Source organism: Scyliorhinus torazame, chromosome 7 (genome assembly GCF_047496885.1).
Source record: "Scyliorhinus torazame isolate Kashiwa2021f chromosome 7, sScyTor2.1, whole genome shotgun sequence".
NCBI lineage: Eukaryota > Metazoa > Chordata > Chondrichthyes > Carcharhiniformes > Scyliorhinidae > Scyliorhinus > Scyliorhinus torazame.
The window spans coordinates 296,130,750-296,149,706 of NC_092713.1; the positions used below are offsets into that span (position 1 = coordinate 296,130,750).

The 18,957-nt window shown below is 42.6% G+C and overlaps 1 protein-coding gene across 3 annotated transcripts in view; it reads right to left on the reverse strand.

Annotated features, from left to right (window-relative positions):
- Positions 1-18,957, reverse strand: part of rad50 (RAD50 homolog, double strand break repair protein) — a 247,401-nt gene that overhangs the window by 171,744 nt on the left and 56,700 nt on the right. For all 3 annotated transcript variants that reach the window (XM_072512634.1, XM_072512633.1, XM_072512635.1), the window contains exons 7-10: positions 9,308-9,436; positions 5,172-5,337; positions 1,535-1,728; positions 581-787 (exon numbers count right to left, since the gene is read on the reverse strand). In XM_072512634.1, the coding sequence (XP_072368735.1) occupies positions 581-787; positions 1,535-1,728; positions 5,172-5,337; positions 9,308-9,436 (696 nt within the window). The remainder of the gene's footprint in view (positions 1-580; positions 788-1,534; positions 1,729-5,171; positions 5,338-9,307; positions 9,437-18,957) is intronic.

An 18,957-nucleotide genomic window follows, 5' to 3' on the forward strand; every position in this document is an offset into this window, starting at 1 on the left:
TGGTTGCACATTTGTTCTCAAGACCTTTTGGTTGCTTTTCAGGATTTGAACTGCCTCTGACCCAAATCATTAAGCTGTTGCTTGCGTATTTTTTTCCACCAAGAAATGATTCCTAAAATTGGGTCACATTTGTCTTTGAAATAGAAAGCACCTGTATATGACCAACTTTCACAACCACTGGATGTCTCGAAAGCATTTTGCAGCCAATGATGTACTTTTTAAGAATTACATTGTAATGCAGGAAACACAGTAGCCAAGTGGTGCACAGCACTGTCTCAGAGACATCAATGTAATGATAATCAGATAATGTTTTTGTGATTTGATTCAGTGCTAAATGTAGCCCAGGTCTCTGGGAACACCTCCTCTACTCTTCTTTGAAATACTATGGAATCTTTTACATGCCACCTGAGAGAAACTCATTCGAAAGATGACACCTGCGGCTGCGCTGCTCTCCTTCAGTACTGCCTCAAATGGCTCTAACTCAGTACTGCTGTGCAACATAGTTCTCTAAATTGAGTTTAAGGACGGGGTGGAATGCGAAACATAATGGTTGGAGAATGGAGTCCCTTCATTGCCTTACCACTTTATTGAGCTCTTGGTCCAATTCTTGCAGTCTAGTGGAAGACCCTTCCAGCAGATGGAGTTCCTGTTTAACATTCTTCAGCTCAACTTGTCTCTTGCTCTGAATGTCCAACTTAAGTTCGATTGTTCTCTCCAGTCCTGTCTTCTTATCTCTGATCTCATCAATCTGCCGTTGCTTCGTTGCTTCTTTATCTGCATAGTCACCCTGTTAAAACGAACAATTCTTGATTACAGCAGTTTATGCTGGGCATATAAAGACTCCAGACAGTTCAAGAATAAACATTAACCTGGGAGACTAAGACCTTGTCACTCTTGCAAAGCAAATTATTTTGATACAATTGAAAATCAGGTCTTCATCCACATTTCATCCCGAGATCACCTTTATTTGACTGCCTGGCTCAAATTTAGGCCATAAAAGATTTGCATCTTTCACACCCTCAGAGCATTTCAAAATGCTTTAGTTAATGTATCACTTTTGAAATGTAGCCACTGTGGTATGTAGGAAGAGTGGTAGCCAATTAATGCACAGCATATTTCACAAACTGCACTGCGACAATGATACAGATCATCTGCTTTAGTGATGGCTGTCGAAGGGGAATCACTCTCCAGGGCACTCAACTTAAATAAAGTTCACATTACAAATTTGTTCTGTGGTTGTTCTAAAGAGGAATAACTAGAAATAGAAATTAAACGCTAACATAGTATTCTTTCTTATCGACATTGTGGATCTTAATTGCAGGCCACAAAACAATGCATCTAATATATATGGTAAGATTAGGGTCACTCCCCACCTTGCAAAAGCACATCCAGCCACAGGATAGGATTGCTAAGCAGGATGGTTCACATTCAGCCATCAGGTGGTCTACATTGGCAGAAAGTACAATGCCACAGACACAAGACAGAGACCCATACAGGAAAACAATACACTTCTGGGAACAAAAAATATTCTCACCAGCATCTGGTTGGCCGATTCTTTCTCACTGTCCAACCGAGCTGACAACTGTCGACGAAAACTATCAAACTGGCGATCGCTGAATGGCGCTCGCTCATAACCATCCAGTTCTAGCTGCATTGCTAGAGAGTGGACCAGTGCGTCTCGTTTTTTAATATTTTCTTGCTGACGATCAGCTTGGAGCTGAAGTCGACCTAAACACAAGTAAAGTGGGGAGCAAACAAACTGATTCAAACATTAATCGCTTCCATCAGGAAAATTGTACAACTCACTTTCCAATCCACTGCATTGATTAAGAACTCAAATTTGCAGGCAATGTTTTGCAAGTTCCTCATTTGGAAGCTCCAATCACTGAAATAAATAGCAATCATAACATCAGATGGATAAAATCTGGTGAATTAGCACGTTCAATTCTAGATTTCTTTTCATTGCCAAATGCAGCAACTATGACTTTTACACCTCCATGCACAATTGTAATTAATTACTGGCTTCATTTAGGTAATCCATAGTTCAATTAAAAGCAAAATACAGCAGATTTTTAAAAAATATTAATTTACAGGATGTGGGCATCACTGGCTCGGCCAGCATTTATTGCCCTCCCTAATTGCCCTTGAGCAGGCGATGGTGATCTGCCTTCTTCAACTGTTGCAGTCCCTGTGGTGTAGGTGCAGCCCCAGTGCGAGGGAGTTCTAGGATTTTGACCCAGTGACAGTGAAGGAATGGCGATATATTTCCAGGACAGGTTGGAGAGTGGCTTGGAGGGGAACATCCAGATGCTGGTGTTGCCATGCACCTGCCACCCTTGTCCTTCTAGATGGCAGTAGTTGTGGGTTTGGAAGGTGCTGCGTAAGGAGCCTTGGTGAGATCCTGCACTGCAGCTTGTAGATGGCACAAGCTGCTGCCACTGTTCGTTGGTGATGGAGGGAGTGAATGTTTTGCAAGGGGTGTCAATCAAGTGGGCTGCTTTGTCCTGAATTCTGGAGATTGGGAATAAAAACACAAACTGATAGAAAAGCCCAGCAGGTTCTGCAGCATCTGTGGAAGGGAAAACAGAGTTTAATGTCCAATATGACTCTTCTACAGAAAAAGCTTCTTAAATCTCTGCACATAACTGAAGTTCCTCATCTCGGTTACCTTTCTAATACATCTCGTTTGCACTCTCTCCAAGGTCTCAACATCCTTCCTAAAATGTGATGCCTAGAGTTGCCACAATACTCCAGCTGAAACCTAACCAGTGTTTTACAGAGGTGGAGGATGACTTCCTTGCTTTCATGCCCTATGTTTACATTAATAAATCCAGATCCATATGTTGTTTTAAAATTCAGTCTTCTCAACTTGTCCTGGAACACTACAAAGATTTGCGTTTCTACATCTGTTTTAAAATTGTTCCATTTAGTTTATACTGAACAAAGAACAATACAGCACAGGAACAGGCCCTTCGGTCCTCCAAGCCTGTACCAGTCATGACACCAACCTTTGACTAAACCCTCAGCACTTTCTTTTGCCATATTCCGCTTTACCCATGCTATCCATGTGTTTGTCAAGATGCTTTTTGAACGCATCTCCCCATTCCACTAAAATGCATCATTTCACAATTCTCAGCATTAAGTTTCATTTGTCATGTGTCTTTTATTTTCATTCTCCTCCTCATGTTTTACTATTTTGGGAGCCTCATGTCATCTGCAAACTTTGAAATTATGCCAGGTTTTCCTAAGTCCAGGTCATTAACACATCAAAAAATGCAGTGGTCCTAATACCATCTCCTGGGGAATATCTTCCCTCCAGTCTGAAAAACTGAAAGACTCTCTGTTCATAAGCCAATTTCATGCCCACATTTCCACTGTCCCTTTAATCCTTTAATGGGTTTACATGTGCACAAATCTCAGCAGCTGTCATCCCAAGTTTCCTGAGGAGCTACGCACCAGACATTGGCTTTCAGCATGTTGAAAGGACTTACAAAATATCCTAGTCACCAAGATGTTCTGCACATTAAGTCCCACAACAATAATCCTGGCTTCATCACCAAGTTAATTAACCCAGGTCCCATTTAAGGTGCTTTTGCTACAAGCCTTAACTCTTCCGATGTATTAAGTGCCAGGTGAATACTGACCAGAACCATCCTCCCAGCTACAATTTCCCCATTTTTAAGTCTACCACACAACTGAAACTTTTAAATGGGTTGGAGCAATCTCTCCTTTGCATGGTTGAAAATAGTGCTCCACAAAGAACTATTTGGATAAATCTTATGCAACACAACTTTAGCCTATTTTAGCCCTTCTTCAGGCAGCAGAGTACATCCACTTCTCAATGTCCTGAAGTGTATCCAGATTAAAGTTGGCATCAATCAGGACCATCAGATGCCCCCCGTCTCTTTCAACCAGCATAGATCTACTCTATACTTGGTCAAAGCTGAAATACAGCACATTGGGTCACTCACCTCACATTGTAAGCAGAGTACACTAGATCGCCAATGAGACAAATTATATGATTTCACTCCTAAATAGTCACTTCTCAATTTCCCTACCAAAAGGAATAGTTTTTCTGCATCTATCCTACCAGGTCCCTTTATTATTTTAAATAACTTGAATGGATCACCCATCAACCTTGGAATCTACAGCAAATACAAGCCAGGTTTCCAGACCTTCTCCTTGTAACTTAACTCCATAAACTCTGATGTTATGCCCGTGAATCTGTACTGTAGCCCTCTCCAAGGCCATTATGTGCTTCCTGAAGTACTGCAGTCAGCGCATAAATCCAGATCCCTGAAGAACACCACAGCGATGATTTCAAGGCCTTACTAGCCACTGGCATAAATCCCGTAAAGGCCGCTAAATCATTCGAGAGGCCGTAAATGGGGTTTGTGCCAGCAAGATTTCAGTTCAGGATCTTCCACACAATCAGGTTCACATGTGGGAAGGTGTGAGCCTGCTTTGCATATATTAGCATACATTATAATCTCAGTCGGCCCAAAAATGAAAACCAGTTGTGATGACCACGCTGGGGGTGCATACATAAGTATAGCCCCGGGTGGTGAGGGACATGCCCGGGAGTGCCCCGATGCTTGTCCGGGATGATTGGGGGGGGGGGGATATTTGCGCAGATCAGGACACCCTTTAAAGATGATACCCCCGATCTCTGAAGAGCGTTGCCGGCTCTACAAGGACCCTCCCCATCCAGATTCCCTCTGCACAGAGTGCCAGAGAATCTCGGGTGAAACCCAGCTGTGCAGCTGCACATCAGCGTTCACTCTGAAACTGACAGATTTTGGGACGATTCCACCCCACTTGTCGCATCCTGCAATCAGATAACATTCCCATTCTAACCCGACCCACTCCTCCCCTGCTTCTCAATTAATTTCCAACCCCCTGTCTCAATTTTGGTAATAATCGCTCCTACATGTTCCTTGTAAGGACAAACGGGTGAGAGTAGTTTGCAACTCACAAATGGGCTTATGGCAAAGATGCGAAAGTGAAACATCAGATCATGCAAAAGCTGAAGAAACATTCTTTCAAATAATTAATGGAGCAAATCAGCAGGTTGCATACATATTAGAACAAGTGTAATATGCAAGTTCTAAAATTGAGTCAGAATTTGCAGATGAAAGTTGAAATGTCAGCTAGAAGTTCCTTTGTAGTACCTTGTTCAACCAGCATCTCTGACCTTTGTCGGTTGAGTTTCTGACACCTCTGGTTTACCCGATCAAGTTCGCGTTGGCGATCATTCAGCAGTCTCTCCTTTTCATTCACTGTCCTTTGGTGATTGTGGTACTTGTCTTGAAGTTGCTCATCCGTCCCTTGGAAAAGCTGAATTACAAAGTGGATACAAATAAGTCATTGATAAAAGCGAGTATTATTATTTAGTTAGAGTGGTTACAAATTAACTGGTATTGACCTGGTTCGTTGAAGAATACGTTCCATTCCAAAAAAAATAGATGTGTGTGTGCGAGCGTGTGTGTGCATGCAAACGCATTCTTACAAGCGCACGCCTACAACACTTATGCAGTACAAAGGAATTTGTTAGGGTTGTCAGTCATTCAGGATTGGCCTCGAGTCTCCAGGAATTGAAGATCAATCCCCAGGACACTGTGTGAAGTCCTGGAAAAAAACCATTGGGGTATGAAGGAGTACTTTTATTTTTGTAATTTTCTTTGAAAATGTTTCTTAATCGGATATAAAATTATTACAAATAGGAGAAAAAGACAGTCACGCATCATCCAATTGGATAACAAGTCCTTTTGCTTTCCAATTGGTGTAGGAAGGCAGTACATCACAAGGTTAGCATAATGGCTGACTAAAGGTTGCAGTGTGAGGCAAGTCATGTGAAGAAATCTTCAGGAATATATTTAATCAGTTGCTGGCCCCAGATATTGTATCCTTGTACATTACATCGCTTTGGGCTCCTTGGATTTTCTGAAGACGGAGGGGAGGTGGATTGATGAGGGGTAAAAAGGAAGGACCATAGAAAAAGAGAGAAGTGGGACTAATTGCGGAGCTCTTTCAGGAATAGGCACAATGGGGTGAACTGCCTCCTTCTGAGCTGTTAAGATTCTATGATTTGCATGTTCCATTGTCTGAGTAAAATGCTCCAGAGAAATCAGGTCCTTTGACTAAGCAGAGCATAAAGAAATCCTTAACAAAATCTACAAACCTATTGATGGTTCATTAGACAACTAAACACAAAGTGTCAAACTAAGTCACACATGATTAAAAAAAGTCCCAGATTAAATCAATATTCCATGTGGATACCACAATTGGTTGTCTTTTCACTGCGGTATGAATTTGGATTCTTGCACCTATCTTGAAGATTCTGCAATTCCTATTGGTCTGGACCCATTAAATTCAACATTCATTTAAATATGGCAATATATTTAAGAAAATTCCTACAGTTGGCCTCTAATTTCCAAGCTAGCTACATTCTGAGTCAGTATCCACACAGTCCAACATTTCTGACAAATGCTGCAGCAAGAGAAATACTTGAACGAAAACTCCTCAATACTGCAGACTATTGATTTCCCAAAGGTGAAGCGGACTTCACCTTGTAGAAGTATACAAGACATGGGAAATGTAGTTAGGAAGGCTGTTTGCTTGGTTGTGGAGTAGGGATCTAGAGCCAGGGGACACAGTCTCAGAATAAGTAGAACACTTAGGACCGAGATGAGGAGAGATTTCTTCTGTCAAAGGGTGCTGAATCTTTGAAAATCTCTATTCCAGGGGACTGTGGAGGCTCAGTCATTGAGTATGTTCAAAGCAGGGCCAACAATTTTTTCAATACAAATGACATCAAGGGATAAGGGAACAGTGTGGAAAGATGGCATTGAGGTAGAAGATCAACCATGATCTAGTTGAATGGCAGAGCAGGCTCAATGGGCAGAATGGCCCATTCCTGCTCCTATTATAATTTCTCTGTGGTCAAATATGAATTTCCATAAATGAACCTTGATTTCTTTCAACTGGAATCCACGCATTTTATATACTCCAACCTTATTGTATCTTACATCATCTGAGACAATGTTATTCTTCAGAAATTGCATTATTGCCTCACAGTGCAGATGGTCACAATTTAAAGTTTTGCTCTTTATTTATTAATAATAATAATTACCTTTTATTGTCACAAGTATGAAGTTGCTGTGAAAAGCCCCTAGTCGCCACATTCCGGCACCTGTTCGGGTAAGCTGGTATGGGAATTGAACCCGCGCTGTTGTCTTTGTTCTGCATCACAAACCAGCTGTCTAGCCCACTGAGCAAACCAGCCCTCTAGATTTTGCATGTATTTGCATGCAAATATTAAATACAGAAAGCACAAAAATTTGCGTAATGGATTAAGAAGGTAGCTTATCTTTTTAAGGATAATCAGGGATGAGCACCAAATGCAGGTCTTGCCAGTGGTACCCACATTCCATGAATGATTTTTTAAAAAGCTCCTCTTCTTCCATCAAACTGTATCAGCAGAACTATTATTTTCTTCCACATGGTTAACCTAGCTCCTCCTTAAATGCCACCCCAACCACCTGGTGATACAATGAGAATGAGAAGTGTAGAAATAGTTAATTATTCCTCCTAACATGTTCTTCTAATTTAGTTTGGCCATCCCTGTCAATTATCACAGGAAACAGCCCAGCTTCTTATTTATTTCTCCTTGATCTTCATTTCAGCATCCCCGACCACAAGGAGAAATCATTAATTAATCCATTCAACAATGGTGGATATAAAATTATTCGTGGGCAGGATGGCAGCATTGTGGATAGCACAATTGCTTCACAGCTCCAGGGTCCCAGGTTCGATTCCGGCTTGGGTCACTGTCTGTGCGGAGTCTGCACATCCTCCCAGTGTGTACGTGGGTTTCCTCCGGGTGCTCCGGTTTCCTCCCAAAGTCCAAAGATGTGCAGGTTAGGTGGATTGGCCGTGATAAATTGCCCTTAGTGTCCAAAATTGCCCTTAGTGTTGGGTGGGGTTGCTGGGTTATGGGGATAGGGTGGGAGTGTGGGCTTGGGTGGGATGCTCTTTCCAAGAGCTGGTGCAGACTCGATGGGCCGAATGGCCTCCTTCTGCACTGCTAATCTTCAAACTAATCCTTCCCAATTAAAAAAGGCAGAGCTGCTAATTATATGAAGGAAATGAACCAACTTGATCTTTTGATAAATTATATCATTCTGTCTATATGTAATTTAGCCCAGCAATTCCAGCATAGGTACAACCCACCACAAAGATAGCACTTAGCAAGATCATAATTTTAGAAGTGCCTTAAGCTTCTACCTAAATGAATAATAGCACTCCCCTTTTACACCTAACAATGCTGATTATGTAAAAGTAATTAGCAATGAAATTATTCACACCAGATATAGATCAAATTAGTTTTTTTTGGTAACCTAACAGTACTATTCCGCATCAAGGAAACAGAATGTTACCAGTGGGCTGCATGCATTGCAAATAACATAAACACTCGGATATACAATCTTAAAACAATGACAGTGCTAGCAGGGCTCAATAAATGCAAATTGCCTTGAAGTCCAATGATCCTCGTTACATAATTAGGTAAATGTACAAGTCCCGTCGAACACACATCATTTATTACATGCAGTAATAATTTGTCTATTTGCAGCTACTGCACAAGGATTCAGTTCTACTCCTATCCAACATCAGCTCGCGTGCTACTCAGTCACTTCAGTCGGCCCTCATTAACCACAATAGAGATGGGTGTTAAAAAATAAACTTAGGTTCCTAGTGATAGGGAGTTTGCTATAACAGCATGTATTGTTATATTCTTTAAGCCATTTTATTTCCAATTAGCAGAGACAATGTTGTGCTTTGTCAAATACTATTGCTCAAGATTGAGAATAGATTTGAAATTAAAGGAGGCTTTTCCTAACAAGTGCCTTTGGTAAACTTTGTAAATTTTCAGGAACCTGTAAGCGTTTGGTGCTGTTGGTGTTTATTTTTTTTAAATGGAGGCTGCCTCCGCTTCTTTATAAATGCCGTTGAAAATGACAAGTTAAAAATATAAATTTCTGCTCTAGACCGCTAAGCACTGACTCTTACTGGAACACAAGATGGAATCAACCGTTACGTTTTCCACAGTTGTGCAATCTGCTTGCTTTTTCCGCAAAGGTATGTGGGGGTAGTACTGGCAGCCTTCCACCTCTATTAAACTACTGTCGAACAAAATTTGTGTTCTGAAGAAGAACAAGCCAAGGAAATTGTTGAATTTAAATATACTTTCAATGTTATTGTTAAGAAAATGGAGCATCGGCGCTGGCTTAACATAACAGAGACTAACCTGCTCCATTTTCTCCTCCAGTTCTCGATTGTCCTCCTCCATTTGCTTTTTCCTGCTTTCAAGAGCTTTGATGTCATTGTCAAGCTTCATCACTTTAGTCAAGTTTTGGTCAATTTGCAACAAACGCTCCTGTAAAAAAAAAAAACAATCCAGTTCACAACAGGCCAGCTTAAATAAGTCCAACTAGGTGTTACGCATAGCCAATGCAATAATGTACAATAAATACAAAGACAACACCAGAAATTCTACAGGTATGGAAGTACAGTAGTTAAGTTAATAGACTGGTAATCGATAAGAACAAAAGAAATAGAAGCAGGAGTTTTTGAAATTCTTTCATGGGATGTAGCTGGGGTCGGCAAGGCCAGCATTTATTGCTCATTCCTAACTGCCCCTGATGTGAATGGTTTGCTCAGCCTTTTCAGAGGGCAGTTAAAATCCACATGAAATGAAAATCGCTGTTACAAGTAGGCTTCAAACGAAGTTACTGTGAAAAGCCCCTAGTCACCACATTCCGGCACCTGTTCGGGGAGGCTGGTACGGGAATTGAACCTTGCTGCTGGCCTGCTTTAAAAGCCAGCTATTTAGCCCAGTGTGCTAAACCAGCCCCATTACTGCACACCTGAAGTCACGTGTAGGCCAGGCAAGGATGGCAAATTTCCTTCCCTAAAGGACATCAATGAACCAGATGGATTTCTTTGTCAATTAATGATAGTTTCATGGCACTTCATTTTGGAGGCTTGCTTTCAATTCCAGATTTTATTCCCTGAATTTGACTTCCACCAGCTGCTATGGTTTTAAGGTTTTCTCTATGGCATTAGCTAGGGCATATGGTGACTAGTCCAGTGAGATTATCATTATGCCATCATCTTCCCCCACCAAATTTACTGAATGACCCTCAAATTAAGAAATTTCCATGTATTTCAACCCTTCAAAACTATTACTCATGTAAAAATTGATCCCCTATTTGTTGGCTAAAAATTTAATCTTAGAAACTAGACTTTTTCATGGGTTTATACGGTGATACTCCATCCATCAGTAAAACTATTATAAGGGGCTAATAAACTACTCCCTATCAATGCTTTCTTCCCCCTCCCCTTTTCAATTTTCACTCAGATCTATTACTTCCTGCTTTTCAGAACCAAGAACATCCCTCTTTATTATGCATCATGCAACCACGTCTCCATAATGGTTTTTAGGTATATTCATTTATTTAGTGGCCACCTAAAATGGCCACCACAAAGATCGATGGGAAATTTGGCCAAAGACAGAACACAGACAGGCTGCAGCCTGTAAATATACAAAGGCTGCAGCTCAGACTTTTGCAGAAACTGACACAGAGAAAATACCATTAAAAAGGCCATCCCGGAACAATGGGCTCCAGGCAGAAACTAACAATAAGTGTCAGACTTGGTGGCATCTATTTTCCTTATTTGGGAAGGCCTATGTGCCTTGGACACTAATGGCCATGGCTGACCAGGACCTGCCCAGCCATCAAGCTGGCAACCCTTAATTGGTTGCGATCGATCAGAGTGATTGAGCCCCGATCGATTGATTGAACAATTCACCTGGGACCGCCCACAAGCGTGCGGAATTCCCAAAGGATAAAAGGTGCTGCGCAGCCCACCATTCGCTCTCTCGACTGCAGCATTTGACTGACGACAACAACGGTGACCCCTTCACCAGCCAAGCAGAGGACCATCCACGCCATCCACAGAGGGACCAGAGCCGAAGACACACACGATCAGCAACAGACATCCAGCACTGCCAGACAACATAATTCCAGATGAGGCCATGTCTGCTCTGTACTTGCCAATCACCTGGAAGTTAAGTTAAGGTCTTTCTAGTGTATTAGCTTAAGAGCTCAACTCGTATGTGTGTGTGATTGATTAACATTAACTTTGTGTGTGTGAAATAAACTATTATTGTACTAAGCAACTTGTGGTAATTTGTCCATCGTATATGGGTCAAATACAGACTAGTTTAGAAGGTACAACAATTTCTGCCACAAGTTCATCTATCTTGTTAAAAATGCTTCAGAATCAGACAAAGTGCGTTTAATTCTAACCATTTAACCATTTTGCACAGATTTGACCATATTTGCTGATGCACTATTACAGTTGAATTGTTTGTCCCTTCCGATGCACTCTTTTATGTTTATCCAAATTGTTCGACGGTTCTACGACTTCGACATTTTTGCTATTGATTTATAAGTTTACCCTCACCTGAACCCCTCCCCTTTTTTTTAAAGTTTAAAGCCATATAGCCCTATGTATAACCCAGAGGCTTGAACCAATAAACCAGGCCTTAAATCCCACTACGGCAGTTTGTGAATTTCAATTCAATTAAATAAACAAATGCAAGCATCAATAACAGTACCCATAAAGCTAATGGATTGTCGGTAAAATCTAACTGGTTCACTGATGTCTTTAAAGGTGCACTGTGGAGGTTGCTTCAGAGAACACGGCACATTGAATTGTTCCACCTTCTGAGGTTGGGAAAGCTCGCCAGTGTCTGACTCCTTTAGTTTAAATAATAGTTCCTCTTCGGAGAATACAATTATTTAAATAATCTGTTATTTCTATTTCGAGAGGAAGCTACAGATAGGAAGCAAACAATCACAAAGCAGGTCATCAAGAGATGGACTTTACATTTAGATTCATCCAACAAGGGCGGCACAGTAGCACAGTGGTTACTGCTGTTGCTTCACAGCGCCAGGGACCCAGGTGCGATACCCAGTAGCAGCCGCTCAGTGTGGAGTCTGCACGTTCTCCCCATGTCTGCATGGGTTTCCTCCTGGCGCTCCGGTTTCCTCCCACAGTCCAAAGCGGGTTAGGAGATTGAGTGCAAAATTGCTCCGTAGTGTCCAAAAGTTAGGTGAGGTTGCTGGGTTACAAGGATAGGATGGAGGTGTGGGCTTAGATAGGATGTTCTTTCAGAGGCCGGTGTAGACCCGATGGGCCGAATGGCCTCCTTCTGTACTGTAAATTCTATGACACAAAATGTGCTATCAAATCTGCCATTTGAAGAAACAGGAATGAAAGAAGAATTACAAACAGCCCAGTTACTAAGTTCATAGCAGAAACAATTAACAGGATTTCCTGGCCCCACAAAATTCCTACACAAAGTCAACGGATAGTTATTTAGCAGCTCCGTGTAATTTTCCATCATCCCTGCGATGATCCCATCACAGACCGGACTGGAAAGACCCAGCCAATGCATGCAATTACAGAGCAGCAATCCCATCATGAGAAACAAATTGCAAAGTCAAAATTCAAACAGATTATAACCGTCACCTAAAATTGCAAAGGCAAATAAACACTTTGACTTTAATCTACATTGCATAAAACATGCAGCACAGTAATAGGCTACTTGACCCAACTGATCGGTGCTGGTGTTTATGCTTCACACGAGCCTCCTCCCATCCTATCAGCATTTCTTTCCTCATGCACTTATTCGACTTGCCTTTAAAACTCATTTTAAACACCCTTGCCAAGACAAATAATCTTGGGTCACTTGAACACGAGCAGCCAGTCAAAACATTACAGATAGACGCTTTGCAGCAGTATACTCCACAGCCATACATAAGAACATAAGAACTAGGAGCAAGAGTAGGCCATCTGGCCCTTCGAGTCTGCTCCGCCATTCAATGAGATCATGGCTCATCTTTTGTGGACTCAGCTCCACTTCCCCACCCGAACACCATAACCCTTTATTCCTATACGTGTGCATTAGTGTGAAATCCTGCATCCCACGTACGCCACAGCCATATGGAGCACAAGGTGCAAAATTTGATCATTTGCTTCTGCTAAATTAACTAATCTCAGCCAGGGTATCAAGCGTTATCGATATCGGACGAGAAGAGGATCCACTCAGCTGCAACATTCCCACCCCTCCCCACCAACCATTGTCAAAAGGCCTGTTGAAACTCGCCTAATCTCTAGGCACCCTCAAGATCACATTTCTGCACTAGTATTGGAAAGGAAACAGAAACAGGGTGATTATAGCACTAATGATAGAGTGAAAATTAGCCATTTGGCTCATCAAGTTCCATCCTTATCAAATAACAGCATCCAGATGGCGTAAACAAATATTTGGAATATTCTTGGTGTCTTTGGAATCTTTAGTTAAATATATATTCCACAAAGTTGGTAGCACAAGGAAATACGTTTATTCTACACGCTCAGCCATTTTATTCTTTGCTCCAGCACTGAAGATGCTCTACACAATTGACAGAGGGATTCATTACCCAAGTGCAATAAGTAATCATGAATTGTCAAAAAGTAATACAAACCTTTGGCCACATTTGCCCCAAAAAGACAGCTAAAATTTGCATTTCGGGGGAGAAAATGAGTCAAATCGATCACATTTTTATCAAAGTATTAGGAATGGAATATGATTCTTCGCCCTCCCAACCTTTGATACCCAGTAGCATCCGCTTAGTGTTCCTTGATGAAGCATAAATGCATTGTGCATCTCCTTCCACTTAACCTAATAGCATGACTTAAATGCAATTCAAAAAAACATGCCCACAGTGAACAAAACTGCCAACTCGACAAGATTTTTTTTATTTTTTGGAACTGGGTGTCACTGGCATTCCTAATTGCCGTTGAGCTCGCTCGGCCATTGCTGAGGGTCTGGAGTCACATGTAGACCAGACAAGGATGGCAGATTTTCTTCCCTAGAGAGCATCAGTTATCCAGATGGGTGTTAAACGTTATTAGACTTTTCATTCAATCCAGGTTCTTACGGAATTCAAATTCCACCATACTGTCATGGTGGGATTCAAGCCTAGGTCCACAGAGGATCACCCTGGGTCTCTGGTATACGAGTCCAGTGACAATACTATTGTGCCACGACCTCCCTCCCACCTGCTTAGAACTAAACTGAACTACTCAAAATCATTTCATGCAAGGCCCTTAAAAGGAGAAATAAAAAAGGATACTTCCATCTTATCAAACCCAAGTCTAGTTTCAATCCCACCCAGGGAAGTGAAAGGGTACAGTGCCAATTCCACTGCAGCACAACGTTTGCCACACTGCACCCATTCCAACTCTAATAATGGTACAATTTAGCTCTTTGCAGGACGAGCTCAAGTAGAATAATGTGATGCATTTTAAAAAAAGATTCCCCAATGCAATGTTGTCCACGTGGTTGGTTAACTGAAAATTCAGATGTGGCTGATTATACTTCTGATTAACAATTATAAAACGAATGATGGGCACTGTCCTTGGCAATGTGAACTCCATACATTCACAAGGCGTATGCACGTGAACTTCAAACTTTGTGTGTGTTTGTTGGGAAAATGGTGAGATGAAAAGCAGTGTGCGGACACTTATCTGATCATTGCAAGTTCTTTCCTTCCTTAGTTACTGACTGATAGTAGATGCTAAGTAAATCTACACGTTGAAGAGCATTTACTTGTGTGCATGTATTCTGGAATTTTATTCTAAAATGAATGAATATGTGTTTGTAGCTGCACCTGGGACCAGTTACTAATACCTATCGGACAAAATCATCCCAATGCAGTTATGTTTCTCTGCTGGAAAGACAAGGCACTCCCTGGCTACTCAGCACATTGACCATCATACGTTTTACTGGTAATGTCACTGGGCTAGTAATCCAGAGGCACAGATTGCTCCAGGGACAGGGGTTCAAATTCCACAGGGCTGTTTCATGGGTTAGATGATGTGGAAATATTACAAAACCTAGACTTGCATCGCCTGGAATACAGAAGGTTAAGGAGTGATTGTGGTTTTTTTTAAAGGATTTTGAGAGGAATCAATTTGCTCGGTAACGAAACATTTTCCATTGGTGGGAGAGCCTAGGACAAGAAGTCATAATCGTAGAATCAGAGCTGGGCCATTTCGGAGAGAAGTTAGGAAACACTTTTCCTGACCAGGTACTCCTGTGAGGCTTTTCTTTAGCTGGGAACGCAAGACACACTGGGGTGATTCAGTAGCTGTGCGAGGTTTGCATGGTGACTGTCTGCACCTGATGTCAGACCAGAAAATGACAGCTACCTTCTGCTTATGCTGCTGTGCTGCCAGGAACAGAAATATTACAGGATGACCCATCAGTGTATTTCAATATGTTGCTGCCTTTTGAGTGTATTTGCATGTAAATAAACCAATTCTGCTACGTTAAAATTGTTTGAGCATCAAACTTGTTGAAGCTGCACCCACCACAACTTCACACCTTTTGAAGAGATTGAAATCAAATTTAACTGAAAATTGCAAAAGACCCACAGGAAACAAACCCGTCAGACCATTTTATGCTGGAAGTTGCAAGTTAAAAGCAGCAAGCTTGATGTTTATCAGGGGGTGAAGGGGGCTTAAAACATCTTCAACACTTTTGCATACTTTGAGCCTTGATCCAATCTAAAGGTGTTGGTGCACTTGAGTGTTCACCTTTTAAGAAACATGGGACCAGAACTTTTTTAAAATGTGGTCAAATTCTCCATGACAACAGATACCTGTTCAAATTTACCAGTACAGTGTCTTTTTCGAGTAACTGGGACCAGTGCAGTATCCTGATGGCTCTGTTAACTGAGGACTGATTCAGTCAAGTCTGGCCAGCTGGAATCAGGTTTTATCAATTTTATATCTGTATTGTTTGTCCCTAGCAAATATGATACGGATCCAGCATCCCCAGCATAAATGCTGCCATAGGCCTGTTGGGCACAAAGGTGTGTTTCTGTGCCGTAGATTCTGTATCTGTCTTTGGTTGGGTTTTGCTCATTTGGGGTTTTGGATCGAGCCTTCAGCTGAAGCTCGATGAAGAGTGCCAGGTTGAAGGATGGGGGGGGGGGGGGGGGGGGGGGGGGGGTGAGGGGGGGGGGGGTGAGGTGTTGGGATTGAAATTTTCCTTTTTACATGCAAATAAAAAGTAGTTGGATAGCTCAACCTCTTGCGGCATGTTAAAAAATTATTTCATGGGATGTGGGCATCACTGGAACATAGAACATACAGTGCAGAAGGAGGCCATTCGGCCCATCGGGTCTGCACCGACCCACTTATCTCTCACTTCCACCCTATCCCTGTAACCCAATAACCCCTCCTAACCTTTTGGACACTAAGGGCAATTTAGCATGGCCTATCCACCTAACCTGCACGTCGTTGGACTGTGGGAGAAAACCGGAGCACCCGGAGGAAACCCACGCAGACACGGGGAGAACGTGCCGACTCCGCACAGACAGTGACCCAGTGGGGAATCGAACTTGGGACCCTGGCGCTGTGAAGCCACAGTGCTAGTCACTTGTGCTACCGTGTTGCCCAAAGGAAAAGGCCAGCATTTGTTGTATGTCCCTAACTGCCCTTGAATTGAGTGGTTTGCTTGACCATTTTTGAGGGGAGTTAAGAGTCAATCACATTGCTGTGGACCTGGAATCACATGTAGGCCAGACCAGGTCAGGATGGCAGATTTCCAACCAGATAGTTTTCCTAACGTCACATCCTGTGCCTCATTGTTCCGCTGACCAATAGGAGGCGCCAGGAGCGGTACTTCAGATGGTGGGTCTGTTGGACCTTGACCCAGCCTCTGTGGGTCCTCAACTCTCAAATCTTCAAATTTTACTCCACTGTCAGGAAGCTGACATTTTGCCTCCAGCTCAATCACGTGCCCATGCCCATCTCATTTCCCGCTCCCGAGATCTTCTCAAGATTCCATCTAATGTTTTTGGTTGATGACTTTTCATCAGAATTGGGAACCATTAGAAATGTAATAGGTTTTGAGCAAGGGATGGGTGGATCAAGTACAAAAGGTCAGTGATTAGGTGGAAGGCATGACAGACTGAATGACAGAAGATAATACAGGGCCGAAGAGAATGGTAATAGGGCAAAACATGCCAAGAGCAGGCATGCTATTTGTTTGAAAGCAAAAATAACAGAAAAATCAAAAAATGCAAAAAGGAGACGACAAAATGGAAGGTCAAAGTTTATGATCCAAAATTGGTGAACTCTGTGTTGAGTCAGAAGCCTAATTGAGAGATTTACTTTGAACTACACTGAAATAATGCAGCAAGCCGAGGACAGGTATGTCAGCGCAAAAGCAAGGCAATTAAAATGACAAATCACTGGAAGCTCAGGTTCATGCTTGTGGTCTGAGTAGGCATGTCCCGCAAAACGGTCACCCAATCTGCATTTGGTATCTGGTGTAGATGAGGTCATATTGCATGCAGTGAATACAGCAAACTAAATTGAAAGGGACACGCTGTGTTATGTGCCTGCATGCATTATAATGTAATGGTATTTGCAGAGCAAAGGTTAATATGGTAAGAGGGTCTGGGGGAACAGTCTGGGTACAGCACTCTTAACTAAGTAGCCTATCTGTAGTGACCATAATTTGGAGTTGTGAATAGATGAAGATTAAGAATAAATGGTTCATGTTTGGACATCCAGGTCTCAAGCTCTCAATCAAACATCGCCACGTATCATATTACAACACAGTACATGTAAATCGCTGCTTCACCGAGAAGGAGTGTTTGAGGCTTTGGATAACGAGGAAAGAGGAGGCAAAAGAGCAAATATTACATAAAGTGCATTTGCAGCAAAATTTATTTAAGACTTCCAGCATTCACAAAACTTGGATGTTCCTGTAAAAATGTTTACAATTCCAAGCATATAAATTGCTAGACTTAAGAAAAAGGTATCTTTTACTGAAAAATATTTAAGGTAGTAGTAAAGCCAAAGGACCCCTCTTCAACAACCTCGCCACAGCAGATATTGGGGCAAGAAGTCACTTTCCATTTATGCTGGTGCGATTGCAGAGTAGTTCTATTAAGAAGTTCTTTTCATAACTGGGGAAAATAACTGGCGTATTTATTTTATATCAAATTTGTATGACTCCATGGCACCTTTCAAACAGGATTCAAACACTGCTGATTTTCTTTATCCAAATACTCAGAAAGACAATGGGCTGGATTCTACAAAAATGGGGCTGTGTCCCCACGCCGGCATAAAAACACTGCCATTTCACTGCCCAGTTTCCTGCAAAAAATAAAGAGCGATTTGTTTACCTGCAGGAGCTGGCAGGGACGAAGTGCTTCACCTGCAGCTTTGGCTGCAGATAGGGCCCTGCACTTCCGGTTCCGAGTCTGCGCATGGCGACGGCTTCGCCGAACGCCATGACGGACCCGGACAGCGGACCATCACAAAGAAACAAGGTTCCCCGATCAGGCGCGCGCCCCTGCACCGGACCGACCCGATCGCTGCCCCGTCCGCCCATAAGGCCCCCCCCCCCCCCCCCCCCCCCTCCCCCCGGTGCTGGATCCCCCCCCGCCCTTCACCAGGGCGGCCACAGACTGAGTCCGCAGCCGCCACGCGAGTGTCACGAGCAGCCATATGTAGTTAGAACCACGCCTTCGGAAATCGGCCAGTTGGGAGCGAGTATCACTGGGAGGGCCTCAAAGGCCCCCCAGACGCGCGGCGTGATTCACGGACGAGCGATTCTCTGGGGCCTGGAGAATTGCCGGACGCGATTCGGTCGTGAACGCAGATTCTCCGCCCCCGCACCAAACGTGATTGTGGCTCAGGGCTGCCGAGAATCCAGCCCAATACCTGTAAGCAAATTTATCAGTAAGCTTTTTCCTCAGTTTCCTTGTCACACATATATTTGCTGTTTTATATAAAAAGAAACCCAGACACAACCTTCCA